General features: G+C 51.0%; 1 protein-coding gene across 1 annotated transcript in view; it reads right to left on the bottom strand.

The window, feature by feature from the left end:
- The window catches only part of HDLBP (high density lipoprotein binding protein), a 32272-nt gene extending 24699 nt beyond the window's left edge, over nt 1-7573 (bottom strand). The window contains exons 1-5 of the mRNA XM_016203642.2: nt 7394-7573; nt 5873-5937; nt 4461-4572; nt 2640-2797; nt 1332-1547 (exon numbers count right to left, since the gene is read on the bottom strand). Coding sequence (XP_016059128.2) covers nt 1332-1547; nt 2640-2797; nt 4461-4572; nt 5873-5937; nt 7394-7499 — 657 coding nt within the window. The 5' untranslated portion in view covers nt 7500-7573. The remainder of the gene's footprint in view (nt 1-1331; nt 1548-2639; nt 2798-4460; nt 4573-5872; nt 5938-7393) is intronic.
- Between the last annotated feature and the right edge of the window lie 14540 nt (nt 7574-22113).

Here is a 22113-nt window from a genome sequence, read left to right as displayed (position 1 = left end):
GTACACAGCACCACTCACAAGTTTTCTTGCCAAAGAAATGAGTTGAACGTGAAAGTAACCAAGCCCCTAGACATAACCACCAGTGTACAGGAAATAACGACGGACAGTAAAATAAAGCAGACACCTGCTTGTCCCCCCAAAAAACCAAGGGCGTTAAAAAAGTAGGGAGACGCACTGATGAAGAATGAAAGGACTTGAGGCTGGACAAGCACACGGCGGGCAGTGCGTGGCCAGTGGCCTGAACACACCAATGGGGGAAGTTCATGCAGACTGGGAGGGATACGGGCATGTTAACAAATTACTATTAATAAGTGAGTTAAAAGCAAAGTGGTTATGCAAAAAACACACAAAAGATTGAGGGGCACCGCACTGATTTATTTATAGGTGAACGTGCATCTGGGTTTTGCTTTAAGGTCATGATGTGGGTCAGGGACAAGTGCCTTCCAAGTGTCCCCTCTCCCACCCAGCACTCAATCACAAAGTAGTCAGATGCGGGCCAGCTAGTAGATAACAGCCAGAGTCTGCGAGGTTACCACGCACCAGCCAGAACAGGAAGCAATTTACACACAACAGTCCCCACTTCCTGCACTGGATGATTCAACTCCCTCAATCTGGCAGGGTTAGGGACTGTCCCAAGGCTCCATGTGGCTGAGGCAGTGCTCCTCCTCCTGCTAAGCTATGCCCCCAGCCTCTGCCCTGAGGCCTCTCCTGCATCTGACCCCCGTCTTTTCACCAGATGTTCTAGGGGGAGCTTCCCCTTCAAGCTCATGGCTCAGTACCATGTGGGAAGGCCCCCAGTTTTAAGTAAATCTACAAAAGCTCTATCTGTGAGGACACTCTGACAGGGTCCTGGTCTTTCAGGGACTCCCCTGGGGAGAAACGCACCACAGGTTACCTACACATTTCAACAGTTTCCAAATAAATCCCAGTTCTAGTATCGGACTGCCCAGGACTATGGAACTGGTTTAAAACAAACTTCGAACCTGTAACTTCCCATGCTGTGTACTTAACAACAACTCACCCATCTGTGCCTGGTTTGCACTTGGAACGGCCCATCCACACCATCACCGCTACACCATCAAGCGAGAGAGCTCAGCTTCTTTTAAATGTCTCAAACCCCGGGACAGCCTTGAACTTTCAGTTCATTCACCCAAATAGCACAAATGGGAGATGTCCCAGTTCTATTACTGAGTTAATGGTGTTTCACTAAAAATGCCAGGAGGCTCCAAATGTTGCTGTCCCACCTCTGAACTGTGAGCCTGCCCCACTGGTGGGAACCTGAGGAAGTTTGAGGTCACCCACTCGGGAGGACCGAGCCAGGGGACACCCACCTGCGTCTGCAGCCTGGCAACAATGTCCTTTCGGGCTTTCATGACGGCGTCCAGCTTCCCAGAGACCATGATAGAGAGGCCCTGGTCTTTGGCAAGAGACAGCTCCAGGTGGGCGCCCGTCCGCTGCATGATCTCCAGGCAGATCTTCGCTTGCTCTCCTTCCCCAAACTGGTTCATGTCTTTGTACCTTCTCTCCTCCAGGGGCACGTGGAACACCTGCTCCCCAACAGTGCAAAGGCAGGGCAAGCGATCAGGAGGAGGAAGACGGCATGTGAGTGTTTGGGCACTGCACATTGGATCTGTTCATCCACCAAGAGCCACCCCTCTCCCCACGGCCGCATGGCCCATAGCAGGGAAGAGACGAGCAGAGAGCACCTCAAGTCCGGAGGCTGGACTTCCAATGAAGGAGCAATGACACCCAACACAAAGACAGGGAGGGCAGCAAAGGAGAGGAGGGGAGCTGAGTGGCTGGGTGGGGCGGGTGGAAGGAGGTTCTGAGGATGGCCAGGAAGGGCCTTCCTAAGAGTCAAGACACAGCCAGCTGAGTGGTATCAGAGGTGATGAGTGGAAGAGAGAGGGTGAAGGCTTAACAAAGGCAGGTGTGGGAGCAGTGTGAGCACGGCAGGTGTGCGAGAGGCAGAAAGGAAGGGGCCAGACCCCTCGGCCCAGCCTTTGGTGAGATGGTGTCAGCAGGAGGACACGTCTCACTGCCAACTTGGGCCCTCCAGCTGCCCTGTGGAGACAGGACTGAGTCTAACACACTAATCCATGTGTTAACAAGATTGGGAGAAGCCCATAGCAAGAAGGAAGGCCAGGTGAAGCTGGTTGTGAATCTGGGTTTGGAGAGGCGCCCTCTCAGCACACAGGTAGCAGTCAACAACCGTGACCCACCATCCTTGGTTCAGCAAGTAGAGATGGGCTTGCGGAGAGAAAAGGTAGCCAGGAAAATGGTGCTACAGAAGGCAGAAGACTGCTTCAGGATGGTGGAACACAGAGTAGACAAGACAGACAGGTCTTGTGGGAGCTGCTGATGGGGGAGGGTGGAAGGCAGGGGCAATTTCAGGAGTTGGAGCAGAGACAGAACTACAGTCGGCTGGAAAACAGGAGGCCCACTCCTTCTGGGTGCTGGGGACACAGGTGAGCGTGGGAACAGTGTACTCTGTGGAGCAGCCCTGGGGGGTAGGGGCATATTTAACCTGAAGGCCTACTCCCTCTATACCCCCATGCAGTCTCCACCAGATGCTCCCGCTTCCCCCTGGGAGGGGCAGGTGAAGCGTGGCCCTCCTATCTGCCCAATGAAGCTACTACCTGAGTGATGACGGAAGCCTTGATGGGCCGGATCTTGTTACTCCAGGCGCCTGCGGGTTCCTGGGCGCTTTCCAAACAAGCTGCTTTCTCAGGGAGTGGGGGGAAGGCATCCTTGTAGGTTGGAGGGTCACTCTCTTCTTCTGAATTTAAAGTGGCAACTGGACCAGCCAACACAGATTAGGAGCAAGCACATGGCTTTCAGTATTAGATGAAAACACGCTTAGAGACTTAATGTCAAAAAACAACACTAACTGCTGGAGGGGCAGCTCCCTCTCCTCATTCAGGGGTGGGGAAGGCTTCAGGGTGAGGGCTGCACGGGCCAAGCTCTGAACCTGAGAGTGAGGCCCCCGCCCCGGCAGCCTCCCTGTGAAAAGTCAGCTCGGACACTGGGCACCCCATCTCCCATGATGGGGTGAGTCCCTTGAAGGCAGGCCTTGCTCCCCCCACCCCCCCGGTCTTCTAATCCTCTATTTTTTTAAAACTACAATTAGGACAATGCCTGGCACAGAGCTGGCCCTTAAAAATTTGCAGAACAAAGTCAACACTGTTGCCAGGCAAGGCCTCTGTCATGGACAGTGTTGGCAAGAACTCCAGTGGGGATGCCGTTCCATCACCTCCACCCTCCACAGGGAGCAGCAAGCGCTGGAAATTGGGTCCTCTCATCACTACCCACTTCTGTGCTCCATCCTCACTGTTCACACTCCTGTCCCAATAGCAACAGCTCCGTGAAAGCAGGCGCAAGACTGTTTGGGATCAGCCCAGGTGCTGGGCCAAGCAGTGTCGCAGTGGCAGGGCCTGATAAACCTGCTATAGGGGTGTGTGCCCAGAGCAGGGAGGTGAGCTTTGGGATCAGACAGGCCTACATCCAACTGCAGGGTCACCACTTCTGGCCGCGAGGATGAGCTATCCCCAAACCCCAATAGACATGGTGCTGGCCAGCGCTTGGGTTCTGTCACTACCTTGCATCTGTCCCTCATCTAGGAAGGGATACGACTGGAACCCCATAGGGCTGCTGCAACAGCTGGAAAGTGCCTGGCCCTGCAGGCACTCATATCAAAGCTGGTGCAGTGTCCAGGTCTCCACTGCCCATGGATGAGCACTGGAAAGGGGGCCCGGCCCAAGTGACCGACAAAGTGAATTTTTAAGTTTAATTCCTTTAAACTTAAGACCTGATACCCGATTCAGTTATTAGAAAACTTAAGAATGTTTGGAATAACTTGGAGTAGAATAATCTACTCTTTCAAGTGAAAATTGCATAAAACTGAAATACAGATGGTTTCAGATGAAAATATGGTATGCAAATCAAGCTGTCCTGCTTTTGTAAACGGAGACCAGATTCTGTAAGAAATAAAGTATTGTTTTTCCTGTCTACATTAAAGAGATGCCAAAATGACAATGTTTTAGACACATTCCTCTGGGAGGAGTGCTCTCATCCATGGCCAGCTGCTTCAGGGCGCTCAGAAGGCAAGGCCTAGCCTTCAGTCCCATGTGGGCTTCTGACAGTGCTCTGGGGTGCTGGTCCACAGCCCAGATTTAGTTGAACACAACTGGGAACAGCAATTTTCAAAAAAGAATCACATTAATTACCAATGGTCAAATTCATCAGCTTCCCAGAAAGTTGTCCACATTTTAAATCTCACCGAGTCCAGATTCACCTGCGACTCCTGGCCAGTTCCGCCCTGCACACGAGGGCAACGCAAAACCAGGTGCACAAAATAGGTTGTCCCTGGCCCCACCCCACAACTACAGGGTCAAAGGCACTTCTACAGACTTGCAAAGGGCTTGGAGGGGAAGTTAAAAAGACCGTGTACAGGTTGTCACCTTTGATCTGTTGCGGAACCAGCCCACTTCGGTGTTCAGCAAAGCTCTCTTGGGTCAAAACTGCAACGGAGCTCATGGTTGATGGCGTGCCCAACACGGTCCGGGGGAGCCACTGCAGGAGGATGAGAAGAGGAGAGTCAGGCACAGCCAGCTCTCTGCCATCCCCCAAACTATTAAGCTTTCAGCCAAGGTTTAATTCTCTTTTACCAGCAAACTACACCCCACTTTCCCCACTTACACCCTCCAACATAAGATGACAGATACCCAACCTCTCACCCAGTGAAGAAAAGAGAAGTGCAATTCAAGGAGGGTCCTTGGACAACTGTCCCCTCAAAAGCTGCCCTGCAGCTAAGCAGACGGAGGCTCTGGCTGAGAGGATCGGCACCAGGGTGCCAGGGTCCTCTGAGACAGTCTACACCCCACCCACCGGGCTGACTGGAAACCACCACACTGGGCCCTGGTGGTACAGGTCAACATTTGGAAGGTTCTCCAAAGAGCTATCTCAGTTCTTCTGTCCATCTGTTAGCCCAGGTGCCTCCTGACGCTCATAAAATGTACCACATGACAGCTGCTACCAAAAAGCCCATCAAGCAGCAGAGGCCAGGCTCTCATCTAAGGCCCGGTGAACTGAACAGTCCTCAATGCTGAGGGGACTAGCCAGCAGGCAGGAGAGCAGCCTTACCATACTCTGTGGCAACAATGTAGTAGCAAAAGGTAGCAGGGACTGCCCAGAGGGGCAATCCAGTGCCTCTGATATGTGCCAATTGGTCATTTTCTAACATCCCATCGCCCAGGTGTGGGAGGGGACTTGTCCAGGTAGAACCTGGCACAAGGGCACACAGTTCCTCAGGTGGGGCAGGAACTGTACCCCACCCCTGAGCTGTGGTACTCAGTGGGTCTCCATGGGACGGACCCTGGCTCTCAAAACCACGGCTCCCTTATTTGGAAAATGGACACTGAGGCCAAAGGTGTTAGCTTCCTCCCCCAACTCCAGGTGAGCCCCACGCTACTACAACGAGGAAGAACCCCTCTTCTCACAATTATGTACCCAGTGTCCTGTACCACCTTGGCAGGAAAGGACAAGAGGGTCAAATAATTTAATTACAAGAGTGAATTTTTGCATAATTTTTACAACTTAGACCTCTCTCCAAGTTCAGGAAAATTAAGCTCTGCATTAAAGATAATCGATGTGCAAACTCAGATAATCCTGAGCAAACATAATTCACACTTAAGGAAAAAAGACTAAAAATAGATGGATGCCGAAGACACACCTGAGGGCACGTGCGTACACACTGCTCCTGCGGGACCTGTTCCTCTCAAGAGCCACTAGAAACTTCAGGATGACATGTAACAGAAGAAAGTGCACACACAGCCCCGGACAGAAAGCATTCAGATAGGACAGTCCAACTTACCAGCAAAACGGTCAGTAGCCAGAAAGTCCGTCCTGAGGCCACCTGTGTCAGCCTGCCAGCTTTTGCTAGTGTGGGGCAGGAAGAGGGAGGGAGCAAGAGAAAAGCAGAGAAAAATTATTTATCTGCATTGTACACAACAGATCCTTTTACCTCCCAACCAGAAAGGGTCAAAACAGCATTTAGGCAATTCTCTTGGGGGAAAAAAATGGAAGCTCTACTCTTTGGCCATTAGCTTCAAACAAAACATATTACAGAAAAGCCTGAACTACCCAGAACTTTTAGAGGACAAGTCTCCCAGGGACCCTGAAGGAGTGATCCCCAAAAAGCCAAAACTTTTTTAAGCGTAACTGCTTTCAAGTAAAATCCCCACAAAGTTGATGGTTTGTTCTGCATGGTTATGAACATTTCCCAGTGCCCCTGTCAATCTCTGAAAATTGAGCCACAGGGCAAAAGGTCCTTCTGACACTGCGCTACGGTGTCAGAATGTGGAAAGGGCCTCTGAGCTCTTAAGGGTGACTGAGTCACTGTCATTAGAAGCCCCTGGTTCCTTCTAATCCACTGAGCTTTAGAAACCAGGCCTGAGAGCAGCAGGGCTGGAAGGAACTTTCCAAGGCTGTCTGGGGACAGCCAAGAGCTACTCTATGAATTAAGAGGGTGTGGGTCACCTTGCCTTGGGGGACTTTGGGATAGGGAGGCTGCCAGGTCAGTTACTTCTGCTTTAGGCAAAATGCCACATATGCAGGACAAGGTGCATTGAGCTAGACTTAATGATGGGGGTCAGGCATGGGTCAGAAGTGGGAGAACCGAAAGCACTAACAGAGCACCCCCCTCATGACACGCAGGGTGCAGGAGCTAGGAAGAGAGCTCATGGCAACCAGAGGTGTGCCAGAAGACTAGAGGCAGTGGACCAGCAGCACTTCAGGATCTTAGAAATCTCTGGATGCAGGGCTTGAGCCACATGGGAAAGTGCTACAACCCCACAGGCCTGAGCCTCTGTGGGGCCGAGTTCCACCCGACACACAGATGCAGCCTGAGACCAAAGGGGAAGCCAGAGACAAACTGGCCAAGACTATTTATTTAGTCAGAATTTGTGTCCAAAAAATTCTAATCTGCACATTTTAATGATGAAGGCAAGGAAGAAAAAAAGCCTTTCCATTGAGCAGTGTCAGAGCAGCACGTCCACCCAGCGGGCCTGACAGGTGGGAAGGGCGAGCACTCCGTGGGACTGACTCCCAGGGTCCGGCCAGTCAGCCAGTCCAGAAGCAAGATGGAAGCGTTCCAGGTCCAAACACTGACAGGGAAGCCAGGACCCCAGTGTCCAACTGACCCTCCTTTCTCAGAACTCCCACGGGGGCTGCACACACTCTTGCCTAGTGACCTTCCACTCAAACAGCTTCCCACTCCAGGCTGTCCCAGACACCAACGTCACTTCTTAAAACCCACCGACACCCACCTCTTAATGAGCCAGTTTCACACACACAACCCCAACAGCCACTCCCTCTCCTCTGTGCCCTCACTGACCAGTCCTCCATCTTTCCTGGATAAGGTGAGTCTTCATGTCCCAGTGACAGGCACACAACAAGCCCGTGGAGCGGTCATGTCCATGTCCCCTACAGCCACAGACCATGACGGAATCCCAAGGATCCCTTCTGGATCTGCTCACACACCTCCAGTCAACCCCAGCTAGCCTCCCACTGGACACAAGAAGGACGCAGCCGAACCTGAGGTGTGGAAGCGAGAACCTGCCGCGGAGCCTCAGACGTCCCCACCTGTGCACAGGCCCTCGGGAAGCTGAGATCAGAGTGGACCCCCAGAAAACTCCAGACTGGTCTGACAGGACATACTAGGTCTCCCATCTCCAGATTTCAAATGGCAGTTTGCACCCGAAACGTCACAGCTGAATAGATTATGTGAATGGATTCAATTAAGCTATAATAGATTTAACACCTAAGGTTCTGACATCATCAAATAAGACTATTATTTTTCTTATAAATTTCTCAAAACCCCACCTTTAAGGAACCTGCTTTAAATATGTATGAGGACCCCTGTGTAAGTCGGACCTCAGCCCCTCACCTGAGGTTCTGGGGTAAAGCCTTCTAAAAGGCCAGTACCCACCCCCCCCCCTGGCTGCAGCCCCACCTTCACACAACCCCCGACAGACCTACCCTGCTCACCGAGGTCTTTCCACCAGCCCACGCGCAGGCCTGGCTTGGGGTGCTCTCCACCCTAGCTCCCACACCTGATACCCTAAGTGCCCAGGAGACCTTAGGAAGGCCGGAATAACAGAGGCCAGGCTTCTGCCACCCCAGTTTCTCAGTTGTAATAATGCTGCTCACATCAGGACCGAAAGGGACCTTAGACCCCACTCCACCGCATCCTCGACCACCAGACGGGCAGCAGCAGGCCTTGCGAGGAGCCGTCAGAAGTCGGCCTCAGCTGCGCCCCCCACACACACCCCGTCTCCCCTCGCCCGAGGAGGAGCCCGCCTTCCCCGCCTCCTCCGGCGCAGGCTGCGCCCCCGCCTCAGGACTCCCCGCCTCTGCCGGCGGCCCTCAACCACCTCCCTGCACTGAGCGCCCGGCCCGCAGGAGCCTCAGGCCGCTCAGCCGGGACCGGGCGCAGCCCTCAGCGAGCACGTCCGCAGCAGAGCCGCGTCTCCGGGAGAGCACGGCCCGCGGCTGGACGGCGGCGGGGGGGCCCACACTCTCCTCCCCGGGAACGCCAAGCTCCCAGCCCCGGCGGGTCACCCCTGAAACTTGTGCCTAAAAAAGCCACAGTGGAAAAACCTTTAAAGAACTGCACTGTTTTGCTTCCAAAAACAAAGTCTACGCCTTGCCAACCGCATTTTCGGAAGACAGCTCTGCGGAGCGCTCCTGAGGACGCGGCCTCCAGGAAGGGCCGGGCCGGGCCCCTGCGCGCCCGCAGCCAGCTCTCAAGGCGCTGCTCTGGCCCGCGAGCCCGGCCGGCGGCCCGCAGGCCCGCGCCGTCCGGAGGCCGCCCGCCCGCGGCCGCGCAGCTGCCACCTCAGCAGCCCTGCCCCGGCGGGGGGCGGGCTTAAAGGCGCCGGAGCCGGCCCCCCTCCGCGCTCTGCGCTGCGCTCCGCGCTCCTTCCCGTGCGTCTCCCTCCCAGCTGCGCTCCAGCCCCGGACCCGGGCCCAGCCGACCCGGCGGCGGGCGGCAGGTGGAGTGGGCCCGACGGCCAGGCCCCTCCGGCCGCCCCGCGGGCCGGCGTGTGACCCCTCCGCCGGGGCAGGGGGACACGGCCCAGCCTCCCGCGTCACGACCCGGCCCAGGTCCCGCGCCCCTGCGGGTGGGGGGTGCGGAGGGAGCGCCCCCTGCGCGGGCGAGCGGCCGGGCGGGCGGCCAGCGGACGCGGGCTCAGGAAAGTTTCTCGCTCTCCTGTGCCAGCGCCGCGGCCCATGCGCAGTAGTGACACGTAGCCGGCCCCCCCCCCGCCCGCCCGCCGGCAGAGGAGGGGGCGCCCGCGACCGGGGCGGGGAGCAGGGGTGCCGACCGGCGGCCGGGGTGGGGGCTCAGAAGGCGACCCCGGCCCCTCCCCCGCTGGCCCGGCGCCCGCTCCGAGGTCCACGTCGGCAGCCCGGCCCCGCCGCCGGCCCCGCCCCCGGCGCCCCAACTTTCCCGAGCAGCCCGGCGCCGCTGCCCGGGGCCCGCGCCCCCAGCCCTGCCGCCTGGCCGCCCCGCGCCCCGCGCTCGCTCACTCCTGCGGTGCCGCCGGCCGGGCCGAGCCGAGAAAGCCGCGCCGCTCCCGCTCCGAGGCCGGCGCACGGGCCCCGGCGCCTATATAGGGCGGCGGCTCCAATCCCGCAGAGACACGTCAGCCGCGGCGCCCCGCCCGCCGGCCCAGCCCCGCCCCTCCCCGCGCACCCCCGGCCCGGGGCTCCGGCTCCGGCGCCTCCCCCGCCAGCGCGAAGCCTCGAGGGCAGCGGAAGCGACCTGCCCCCGACCCGTCCCGGCGCCCGCACCGACGCCCGCCTCCTGCGCCCGCTCACCCGCGGGCGGGAGCCGCCCCTCTCCCGAGCCCAGGCCCCGGGCGGCGCGGGCGCCTCTGCCGCGGGCCGGGCCACACAGGTGTGCGGGCAGGAGCCCGGCCTCTCGGCCGCGTGGCGCCGCGAGCTCACCGCCCTTCCATCGGGGTCCCCGTCTAGCGGAGACGGAGGCGCGGCCTGAACCCGACGGGGGCGCAGACGGAGTCCCAAGGGACGGGCGCGCGGGGGCACCGTGGGCTCTCCGGCGGGACCACCCCGCACGGGTGGGGAGCGGGGTGGCCGCCAGGGCTCGCTCCGCACAGCGCACAGCCTGCAGTCACCCGGGGGCGTAACTCAGGACGTCGGGCGCCGGTGGGAGCTGCCAGCGGCGAGCTCGACCCCATGCACTTTGGGGGGAACGGTCCCAGGGCAGAGGCGGGAGCAGGGCCTCCGCAGTTGCTCAGTCTGAAGACGACGGCTTCCCGCTGCCTCTGGCACAGGCAGGTGAACGAAAGGCCACACTTGGGGGGCAGTGCCAAGGAGTCCCTCTTAACTGGACAGAGGCATGACTGAAAAGTCAGGAATGGCGGGGGGGGGGGGGGGGGTCCTACAGATGCCCTGGGTACAAGGGGGAGTGTGACACAAAAAATCAGGGCTTCACACTGGGAATGACGCGAGATGTCCCCCGGGTGGCCAAGCGGCATGTCCAGTGGCAACTATGTGCGCGCTGAAGGCCAGGGGAGCAGCCCAGCACAGTGAGCGAAAACGCCAGGGCCGCTCAGGACATCGTCGTGGGACAGAAACCCGGGAGGCCGAGAAAAACCCGCCATCGGAGCCAAAGACATGGTCATCAAAGCACTGCCCTGTCACCAGGAAGGTGCCTGGGCAGGGGCGCTTCCTTAGACTCCTAAGGGCCTCTCTAAGCTCCAGGAACTCTTCAGTACCCCTTCCATGGTTATTACTGCGGTCTGCAGGTAGTCTCTCCACAGGGATTGCCCAACCAGCAACTCGGACAAGTGTGTTCTGTCCATTTATTTCTGAGGGCTCAGCCCTGGAGTGGGGAGCAGGGAGGGCGAGGGGAAGCCTTGAGAACAGCAGGCGGGTCTGCCATCAGCTTCCAACCAAGCCAGGAAGTTGCCACAGGGAGAAGCTCGCACAGTACCTAGCGCACAGGAGGCCTTAAAAGTCGGTTAAAAAACCTATAATTAACAAAAACTATTACAAATCAAATGTTAAATTGGTGCTTCGGTGCTGATGATTATTACCAGCTTTTCTTCCCAGTAAGGTTTAGTGCAGTGAAATAGTTTGTAGAGGCAAACTCTGAGATGCCTGGGTCCAGCAGCACACACACCAGATAACATGCAAACCACTGACGGCTGCCTCAAAAGGCGAGCACTGGTCTATGACATTTGGGGTTTTGGGCCACAAGGGAATAGGGGAGAAGCTTTGGGCCTGCCCAAAGTAAAAGGTTAGAATAGGCCACCAACCCCACCTGCAGTTAAAGCCATGATCCCCAAAAGGACTGACCCTTCAACAGAAGGTTGGTGCTAGAAAAAGAAAAGCCTACAGACATAGAGGCATTACAGGGTGCTATCTGACCAGCCTGCACCAAGCACAAGCAACCGTGGACTAGTTGACAAAGTGCAACCTCCTACAACCCCACCTAGATTAAATATAGAAATTAACAAGACAGCAAGAAATCCCACTTGGGAGGGAATGAACCTCACGAGAGGCTGCAGAGGACACCTGCATTCCTACCCAAACTGCAGTGAGGCTAAAGCTCAAAATTCAAGAAATAAGATTGAGATAGGGTTAGACTCAAAAGCTTCATATGACAGAACTATGTGTTTGGGACTATGATCAGAAACATGAGACATAAAGGCGGCATTAGTAAATCGAGAGGAGGGGCAAATGAAGAGGTTAAGCAGAACAGACAAGAGGACGCACCATATATGTCTGACAGGAGCTCCAAAGAAGGAAATACAAACAACAGAGAAGACTGGAGAAAATCCTAGAACATAAAGACACAACATTCCCCTCCCCAAAAAGACAGAACAGGTGGCTAGCGGCATAATTTAAACAAATCCACGCCAAAGCACACTAGAGTGAAACCCCTGAATGCCAAAGGCATTAAAAGCAGCTGGAGAGGAGACGGGTTTCCTGAGGAGCCCCAGGAGGAGGGCAGGCCTCCCACCGGCAGTGCCTACCTGCCAGAGGACAAAGAAATACCAAATCTAATCAGGTGAGGGGCCCTGGCAAGGCGGCTCCGTTGACTGGAGTGCTGTCCTGTACTCCAAAAGGTGGTGGCTGCGATCCCCAGGCAGGGCCTGCACAGAGGCGAGGGGTCGATGTCTCTCCCTCCTTCCCTCTCTAAAGTCGGTAAAAGCATATCCTCAGTGAGGAGAAAAACATTTTTTAATTATGCTGAAGACGTACCTGCCACTTTGGAATTTAATTATCTGATTTAAGACCCAGAATGAAACAGCCACATTTAAACAAAGGTGAAAATTTCTAATTTGTATTCTTTTCTCCCCTTTAACTGGTGATAGAAAGTAATGTGACTGGTAAATAATACAAGGGTCACTGCTGAGACAGCTACGAGAGGGTGCGTCTCAGCAAGAAGAAAATGAAAGCCAAAGAGACTTGCAAGAAGAATAATGATAAAGAAACCGGTAACCTAGGTAAAGTGAAACATGTAGTGACCATATACTAATAACAAAAAAATATGAGAATTAAGATTCTAGGCAACCATAAAATTTAAGGTGGGAGGGGAAAATTGAAGTTAAGATTATTATTTGATAAGTTAAAAATATTAATTTTAGCTCTTGTAAAATGAATGAGAAAAATTTAAACATAATCTAGTAAAAATAAAGTTTTTAACTTTCAAACCCCAAACCATACTCATTCAAATGGAAGTTGCTGTCAATGTTCTAACTTAGACTAGCTGCTAAGTTCAGAGGTAGTCACTACAATAAACATTACTACTTAGCAGTTACATTATTTTGTATTGCTAATTATTAAAGAAAGGAGGAAAGAATACAAAATAGGAAGCAACAGAAGGAGAATGTAAAACAAAAAAAACAGAGTAAGTTAATGAATTCCCATAGAAATGAAATGAAGTTACTCTTCAGAGCCATGCTGGCCAATGCCTACTGGCGACAGGTGTCTGGCGACGCTGGCAGTGTGGCTAGCTCACACTGACATGTGCTGTAAGTCTAAAATACACACTGGATTTTGAAGACTTAGACCAAAAAAACCTCAATGTAAAACATCTTATTAATTACATGTTGAAATGATAGTATTTTGGATTGGGTTAAACAAAATATATATTAAACTTAACTTCACCTGTTTCTTTTCGTATTTTTAAGGTGGACATTAGAGAATTTTAATTACACCAATATAGGTAGCTCTTATTTGGATAGCGGTGTGTTAGGGTAGGTTACCCAAACCAAAGCAGAAATGTAATCTGACAAAAAGCTTTTCTTATTAATAAACTTTAGCGGTCTTACAGAGAAAAACCCTCAAATCATTTATTATAAATCTTGGGGGGAAAATACAGAATGGGTACTTGTCTCCGTTGTAAAAATATCTCCTGCACAAGCACGCAGGGGTGTGCAGTGCAGGGTAGCCTCGAAGACTTCCAGGAAAGAAGAGACCAAGTTCATCTGCAGTGTTTCTTCCAAGGACTCTAACAACCCACTAAAAAAACAGGGGGCAAGATATACATCTTTCACAGAAACTCAAGGAACATTTATATTTAACTTGTACAAAAGAAAACCCAAGTTGACTGTAGCACGAGACTCTCAGTTTGGCAAAAATAAAGTTTGGTGACTGTCAGAAAAGGTGTGGGAAAACTGGTGTGGCTGGAGGAATAATTACTGATGTGAGCTCTTTGGAAAGCAATTTGATTACAGGTTTAATTTAAAATACAAATGTTCTTTGACTCAGCAAGTCCTACTTCTAAGAATTTCTCCCACATATACTCAGGTATGTGTCCAGAGAGAAAAGCACCGAGCAGACATACCCCACAAGCGGCCTCCACAATGGCCTGCAGCACAGTTAAGAATGGGCGCCACCCTGCACTCCCACATGCCCAGGAAGCCCTGGCCTCCAGCTCCTGGGACCAAGACAGTGGATGCTTGCTCCTGAACCTGCTCGTGCCAGCTCTGCTTCCTAATGTAATTACATAATTTAAAAATAATACAAAAGAAAATAAGAGCAAAAGAAATAGTTCTGTGAATCCTAAATTTAGCACATTGGAATTTTTCAACAAGCGCAAGATGCTTTTAAAAAATAATGTGGTTAGGTAAAAAACAAAAACAAAAAAAACCCCAAGAAATCCCACATTCCAACTACTTTGTCTTAAGTTCTTGATCCAATTCAGCTGGTGTGGCCCAGTGGTTCAGCACCGACCCATGCAACAGGAGGTTGCTGGTTCAATTCCAGGTCAGGGCACATGCCCGGGTTTCAAGCTCAATCCTCAGAGCAGGGAGTGGGCAGGAGGCAGCTGATATATGTTGATGTTTCTCCCCCCCATCAATGTTCCTCTCTCTTGCAAATCAATAAAAACATATGTTTAAAAAAACTGATCCACTTAAAAGAAACTGGTGCTGAGTGTCCTAGCAGGTGTGTTGAGTTTATGTAAGAAGAGACTGCAGCACCCAGTCAGCAGACCCTCCAATAGGCTTTCTGCCCCACAGGAAATGACTGGTGGCCGGATGAACATCACCCCTTGACCACCCACCCAGAGTCCAGGTCAAGTTTGTATTCTCTGATTTGTTAGCAGGTGTCACAGAACCGTGTTTGTATATGCATCAGTGTCTCTAGAAGGCAGCTCAAGCCACTGAGAGCAGAAGGGCAGAGCCAGGTACTGATAATCACTGGCATCAGCAACTAGATAAAGGAGGGGGTTTCACTTATTGACCTGAAAAGGCAGCAACTGTACTGCTAAGTTGTAGGCCATGAAGCTGGAGGTGAGCACATGGAAAAAGTAGTGTATTTAATACACTACTTACCAAAAAAAAGGGTGTGTTTTAACAGGTATAGAAATAGGCTAAGTGTTTGAGAGTTAACTGCAGGAGGGGAAACCTCCATGGCATATGATGCTCCCCTTTGGAGAGGGAAAGAGCTACTAAAGTAGCATTAACTACTACAAATCAGTGAGTGGCAGTCATAGACCTATATGATGTGAGGTAAGACTTCTAGGCTGTTAATTTGCTTGTGAGGGGCTGCTGATTGCAGGGATGAGACTTGCTGTCTGCAAGCACCAGGACAGCAGCAGAGAAGGACTAAGCCTGTGGGCTGCCAGCACACACACACACACACACACACACACGAGGTGGAGTGCAGGGCTGCACAGACATGGGTCACCTCAGCACAAGGACACAGATGACAGTGAGCATGCCTCACTGGACCTGCATCCTGCAAACAATGGGCAAAGCCCTTCCCACTGGTGCTCTGCTCTGTCCTGGGTGACCGTCTGGCTTAGAGGACTTCTAGGGTCTCCATCTCTAAAACTGTTTTTGTTAAAGAAGCCAACCAGTGCTCCCAGGTAGGGATGCATCTGCGTGACCCTGGGGTCACTCCATGTCTGACAGCCTTGGTGACATCAGAGTAGCTCCTGCACACACAGGCTCCTCATCACAGCTTGGGGGCCACAACCAGTCCCCCCCCCCCCACAATGTATGGTGCTTCTGGGAAGAGAAGGGCAGGGAGGCCAGGACAGGGATGCGATGGCTAGAGAAGAGGGCTCTGGCAGACTCGCCCTCAGTCCTACAATGAAAATATACTTTTAATCTTCTTACTACAAATCCCGTTAAACCATAAGAAATACAATTAATTCCACGTTTGACCTAGGGCAACAATTTATACTTGAAGATATCTTCCTTCTTACAATTTACATAGAAATGTTCCAGGAGCCAGAATGAGCTTAGCTCATGTTTATAAAAACTTTGCTATGGATACAAAGCCAGCTAAAGCCACGGGTGGAAATACTTAGGAATCAGAGCCAGTCCTACAAATGTAATGTTTTTCTACAAAGGAAGAAACAGACACCAGACAAGGCGAGTCTGGATTCTCCCCTCTGGAGCATAAGCCACCCCGGCTCCTCGACATGCACCCCACTCCTGACACTGGCACGTCACACCTCTTCCCTCGGCCTATTTCTTCCTTGTTTCTCAGAGAAGGAGCTGGGCTCCACTCTCTCTTCTGGTACCATCTTTCTGAGGCTACTCTAGGGAATGAACCTCACGTCTGGATTTAAAGACTTCTGGAAACCCTTAATGGTACAGCTGTCCGCACAAGAACTATTTCACATTAGGGCACCCTGCCACAAGCACAGAGTACAAGCACAGAGGTTTCCTACTTGACCCGAGGCAGACAGAGAGCCTGGCTCAAGCAGGCGGCTGTGCTGTACCAGCACCAGGGATGCAGACGTTCCACCTGCCAAGACCGCCAGCAGGCCAACAACAAACTCCTCTGTTAGAAAACCAGCACCAACCAAAGAGGGACCAAAGAAAAAGAGGACCTCTCTGTGGCTCTGCAGGGAGCCAAGGACAGGGGATGGAAAGCAGCGAGACTAGTGAAAGCAGCAAGGCCAGCTCCAAGGTGACATGAAGCACCACTTGGGATGAACTCTGGATGCTCTGTGAGGGAGTGTAGAAGGCAACCGCAGAAACAGTGAGAATAAAATGCTAGCAATGTCTGGGAACAGCAGCTTCCACGTGGAGGTGACCATCATGCAATGAAACAACATGCAGCATAAGGTGTGGAAAGCGCGTGCTCGGATGGCCCCAGGACACGTGGTTAATGACAAAGGGGGAAGGATGTGAAGAGTGAGAGCCAGAAACACACCTCTGTGTCTGTTTATAGTTGTGAAAGAAACAATGGGAGGGAGAACGAAAGGAGAGGGGCAAGGTGGAAGTCAATGCTTCTGATACACCACAATTTACAGCTTGGCTCTGAGACCATGTAAGTTGGAGAACAAACTCCAGAGCTAAATCATGCCCCACTCCGTCTTGATGCTGGCCACAGGGTGAGTCCAGTCAGTGGACAGTCACTGAGCCACTTGCTCTTAGGTCTGCACAGTTCTCTGTACGTTCACTGCACTTAAATAGTTTATTAAAAAAATGAAAATTAATCTTACTATGTCACATTGGTGGCACAGCCCTCAGAGAAAACATAACTTTAAAACTTTAAAACACAATAATCTGACAGTATATTCCAAATAGTACATATCCTAATGAGTATTTTAGTTTAAAAATATTATATGTTGCCTGGCTGGGCGTGGCTCAGCAGTTGAGCGTTGACCTAGAATCCAGGCGATTGGGGTTCGATTCCTGGCCGGGCACATGCCTGGGTTGCGGGCTTGATCTCCAGTCGGGGGCGTGCAGGAGGCAGCCGATCAATGACTCTCTCATCATTGATGTTTCTCTCTCTCCCCCCCTCTCCTTCCCTCTCTCTGAAATCAATAAAGATATATTTAAAATATAAAAATATTATATGTTGTAAGATAAGGTTACTAGGTAATCAAGTTAATATCCTTAAAAACCAAGATTTTCAGCATAAGTAAAAGATACACATTTAAGTAACAACCATGTAAGTTTTTACTTGAATTGGAACTATCTACACTCATGATTGTTCCCTAGGCCAGTCTGCTATGGAAGCAAAACGGCAGTTGTGGGCACCCCCAGACACAGACTGTGGCATCCAAACAGCAGTCCCCACTAAACGGAACCAGGGTGCCTTAGAAAATGGCTGATTCCAGGTCTGGAGCAGAATACGGACAAGATAGGGCATCTTGCTGTGGCAGAAAGCAAAGAAGCAGTCACAGACTAATGGGGCCATGTCCAAGGAACACAGAAGCCAACCTGGGGGAACAATAGAAGCATCAAAAAATTACTTCAGTGGGTTGAAACACAGTGATATACATACCCACAGGTTTATAATACTAGGGGGAAAGCCACAAAAATGCATTGCCGCCCGGCCAGGCACGGCTCAGCGGTTGAGCATCGACCTAGGATCCAGAAGATCGAGGTTCAATTCCCAGTCAGGGCACATGCCCAGGTTGTGAGCTCGATGCCAAGTTGGGGCCATGCAGGAGGCAGCTGATCAACGACTCTCATCATGGATGTTTCTCTCTCTCCCTTTCCCTTCCTCTCTGAAATTAATAAAGATATATTAAAAAAAGAAGAAAAAAAATGCATTGCCACTCTGGAAGTTGCTAGTCCAAATGCCCTCTAAATGTTAAGGAAAGAAACCTTCATTTCTCCCTCCTCTCCAGTAGGAACTGTATCGCAGGGTAACCAGAATTGTTGGTAAGGGAAGCCTTCTTCACACAGTCTGACCTCAGAGATACGGCAGGTTCAGACCATCCAACAAAGCAAGCACTGCAATAAAATAAAGCAAGAGGTCATCTTTTTGCCTTCAGTTTGTAAAAAACACACCACCTGTGAAGCACAATAAAGAGAAGCACAACGAAACCGGGCATGCCTGTATAAGAATGCCACCTAATAAACGTAGAAGTAGAATTAGAAAAATATTCTGCCACTGCCGACTGTGGGCTAAATCATGGTCCCACAGATGCCCAGGTCCTTCATCCTGAAACCTGTGAATGTTAGAGACAAATTAAGATATAGAGGCGGGATCTAAATGTAACCATAAGTGTCCTTCAAGTCAAAGAGCACTGCTCCTCAGGGTGTACAGGATGCTGCCAAAGTCACACTTGGAGGATGAATCAAACCTTAAATTTCATTATAAGGAAAAACGAAGGTAAACTAAGCATCAAAGTCAAGATGGAGAAAAATTTAAAGAGTAGAAGCAATAAATAAAAGAATTGGTAAAATACAAAACTGAAACAAATAAAAAACAGCTGGGTTGGTCAATCAAAACCAAAATGTTTCTCTAAAAAACGGCAATTAGCTCTGCCCTAGCCAGTGTGGCTTGGTTGGTTGGACTGTCGTCCATGCACCAAAGGTGGTGGGTTTGGTTCCAAGTCAGGGCACATGCCCAGTTTGCAGGTTCGATCCCGTCAGGGTGCATTTGGGAGGCAACCAATCCATGTTTTACTCTCACATTAATGTTTCTTTCTCCCTCTCCCCCTCCTTCCCTCTCTCTAAAGTCAATTTTTAAAAAAGCAATTAGCTCTTTCCAGTCTGACAAAGGAAAGCACACACAGAATCCAAGCTCACAACGATTTCCTCACCCAGTTCTGAAATAAGAACAGCGCTACAAAATGGCAGGAATTGTATCTTTGGGTAGGTCCCAAGGAAGTTAGAGCTTCTTTGCCCCTTGGGGGCCCCATTAATTATTTTTGTATCTCACTGGCATTAATTGGGTTCTGAGGCCATTAGGGGACCAATAACTGTAGTCAAGGGGACAAGGGACTGGGGTATGACAGACACAGCCAATCTGGGTCTACGCATGCAGCTGGGCCATTTCATCCAAAGCACATAGACTGCACGTGGTGGTGGAAAAGCATGGCTCCCAGAGCAAGATCAGGGCCGTTTGCCTCCCCAAAACAATGAGCGCATCTGCAGAAGGAAGAGAGTACCAACTAACTACAAGGCAGTTTACAAACATGTAAAATTTTAAACAGAACACCAGCTCTATAAATCCACACTAAATTTAGAAAATAAGGCCTCACGACTAAGTAGGGTCTTTTCTAGGGATACAGTAAGGATTCAAAATTTTTTTAATTTATTGATTTGGGGGGGGGAAGGGGAAGGGAGAGAGAGAAAGAGAAAACATCAATTTGTTGTTCCACTTACTTATACATTCATTGGTTGATTCCTATTAGGTGCCCTTACTGGGGATCGAACCCACAACCTTGGCATACTAGGACGACACTCTAATCAACTGAACTAGGACAGGATTCAATATTAGGAAATGTATACATCTCACATTTACAGCTCAAAGGAGGACAGTTGAACATATATACATGACCGGTAAATGCCATTTTAATATCAGAAATAGACAGAAACAGCTATAAAATATTGCCCAGCCCTGTTTGGTGTTCTCAGTGGTTAGTGCACACTCAAGGGTTGCAGGTTTGGTTACGAGTCAAGGGCATGTACCTGGGTTGCAGGTTCAATCCCGGGCCCAAATCAGGGCATGTTCAGGAGGAAACCAATCGATGGGTCTGTCTTTGTCTCTTTCTCTCTCTCTCTCACATCAATGTTTCGCTCTCTCTTCCCTCCCCCCGCCCTCTAAAAATCAATGGAAAAATACCCTTGGGTGAGGGGTAACAAAAAAATAAAAATAAATAATACTGCCCAGAAGTAAAATATATTTAGTTAAAAGCTAAAATTATCCTATTGAAATAAGTAACAAAATGGCAAAGATGTCTACTATTGTCGAATGTCAATCATACAACCTAGAATAAATAATTAGGCAGAGAGACTGTTTCCAGGCGGGCATCTATCTAGAAGACCCTCTACAATAACGAAAATCTAGGAAAACTGAAGGGAAGTTCAGGAAGGAAAGGATCAGGGTGAGGAGATGGGAAGACGAACAAAAGTACATTTTGGAATTAAAATATTCCTGTAAGAAGCCCCCTAATGCCTCCCAAGTTCAAGTTCTGAATCAGCAAAAAGTAGCCTTCAGTAAAACCATATCCTAGCTGATGGCAAAAACCTACTTACCCTACAAGTCAACTGCAGTGAGATCCGAGGGACTGGAAGACCCGCAGATCAACACTGAGTCTTTCACAAGCCATTTCCTGCTTGAAGATTCAGTCCTGAAACTACCAGCACAACCTGAAACCGAAGAGGCCTCTCCTGGAAGAAATCAAGGGCTGGAGCTTCACGCACACATTCCCCAGCTCAGCAGCACCTTTGGTAGTTACACATCCATCCAGAAGCCCCAACCAACCAAGGACAAGGAGAGGATGACATGCCACATTTCTCCAAAGGCGAAGGCTCTTCACGGCTCAAAGGAAAGCCACTTGGCTTTTAAAGGTCCACTGCTGACTCTCCCCCAGCAGCACCATCTTTTTCTGTTTGGCCAATCTTGCAGACAGGAGCCACACTTACCAATCTCAAGGGGACATGGGGGTCATCTCCAGCACCTGTGTAAACTAAGGATGGACCCCGACAGCACCAAGCTGGACAGGTTGCCCTGGCTGCAGCTGGCTCTGTCTGGATGTTCCAGAGACCACAGGGCCACGCCTGGGAGCCTAGGGGCCCTGCACACAGGCAGCCTGCCTGCTACGCTCATCACCAAGCAGGCACAAAGGCAACAGAACTCTGGTCTCAGGGACCCACAGGCAGCTCCAAACACAGGCAAATGTGGCAAAATAGAAGCCTCGTCTCAAAAGAAAACGAATGTATTCCTCAAAGTAATCTCACATTCACTGATGTAAACCATCTCACATTCACTGATGTAAACCAGTGCTACAGGACCACCCAACTCATCTTCTACCTATCAAAGTCTGAACATTAAATATAACCCAGCAATTCCATTTGAAAGATACTTACAAATAAGCTAAGTATTAACAAAATTTGAAACATAATACATAAGAGTGCAGTGAAAAGCAACACACACCGATTACAAAGTAAAGCCTGTCAGGATAACGCACTGTATTTGATTCTGTCCCCTCAGGCAGCAATGGTGGGAGTCCACTCTAGTCATGACCCAGCAGGTATAGGAGCCAGGGCACCATCTCCAACATAAAGAACACCAAGTGAGGGGCACACTCCAGGGCCTTCTGTGTACAGCCCGGGACACCACTCAGGTAACATGCTCCTGACTGCAGAACAATGCAGCTGGAAGGCAGGAAAAGATCATGGAGGGAGAGCCTTCCCTCCTTCATTGTTAACTCCTAAAGTTTTAGAGAGAGCAAAAACTTTCAACCTACATGACACAGAATGAGAAACCACACATTTCATATTGAGGAGGAAGCCCTGAAAGGCAGAACCATGTCTCTCACCTCAATCCCAATGTCAAAATCAAAAAAACACCAAATACACAGCCCCCTTTCAAAAATTCTTTCTTTCAACTGTATACTTCTATTGCTTCCTCTTTCCCTCTGACCTATTTGTTCCTAGAGGCCTGGTCCTTTTGGGATAAGGGTAGTTTCTCTAGCTTGGCCGTGCTCCCTGAGGCTGTCTGTTGTGGCAACCTCTTCAGGACAGCTCTCTCCAGAGACTTCCAGATGCAACTCTCCTGACAGGTGAGATCTGTTGCCATGCAAGTGGTTGCTATTGAGGCACCTGCAAGAAGACTGGTTTTCTTCCCCAGGGAACCACACCCCAGAGG

This window comes from Miniopterus natalensis, chromosome 8 (genome assembly GCF_054644295.1).
Source record: "Miniopterus natalensis isolate mMinNat1 chromosome 8, mMinNat1.hap1, whole genome shotgun sequence".
In the NCBI taxonomy this organism is placed as follows: domain Eukaryota; kingdom Metazoa; phylum Chordata; class Mammalia; order Chiroptera; family Miniopteridae; genus Miniopterus; species Miniopterus natalensis.
The sequence above is the reverse complement of the archived record's forward strand: the minus strand, read 5'-3'. Positions and strand labels throughout refer to the sequence as shown.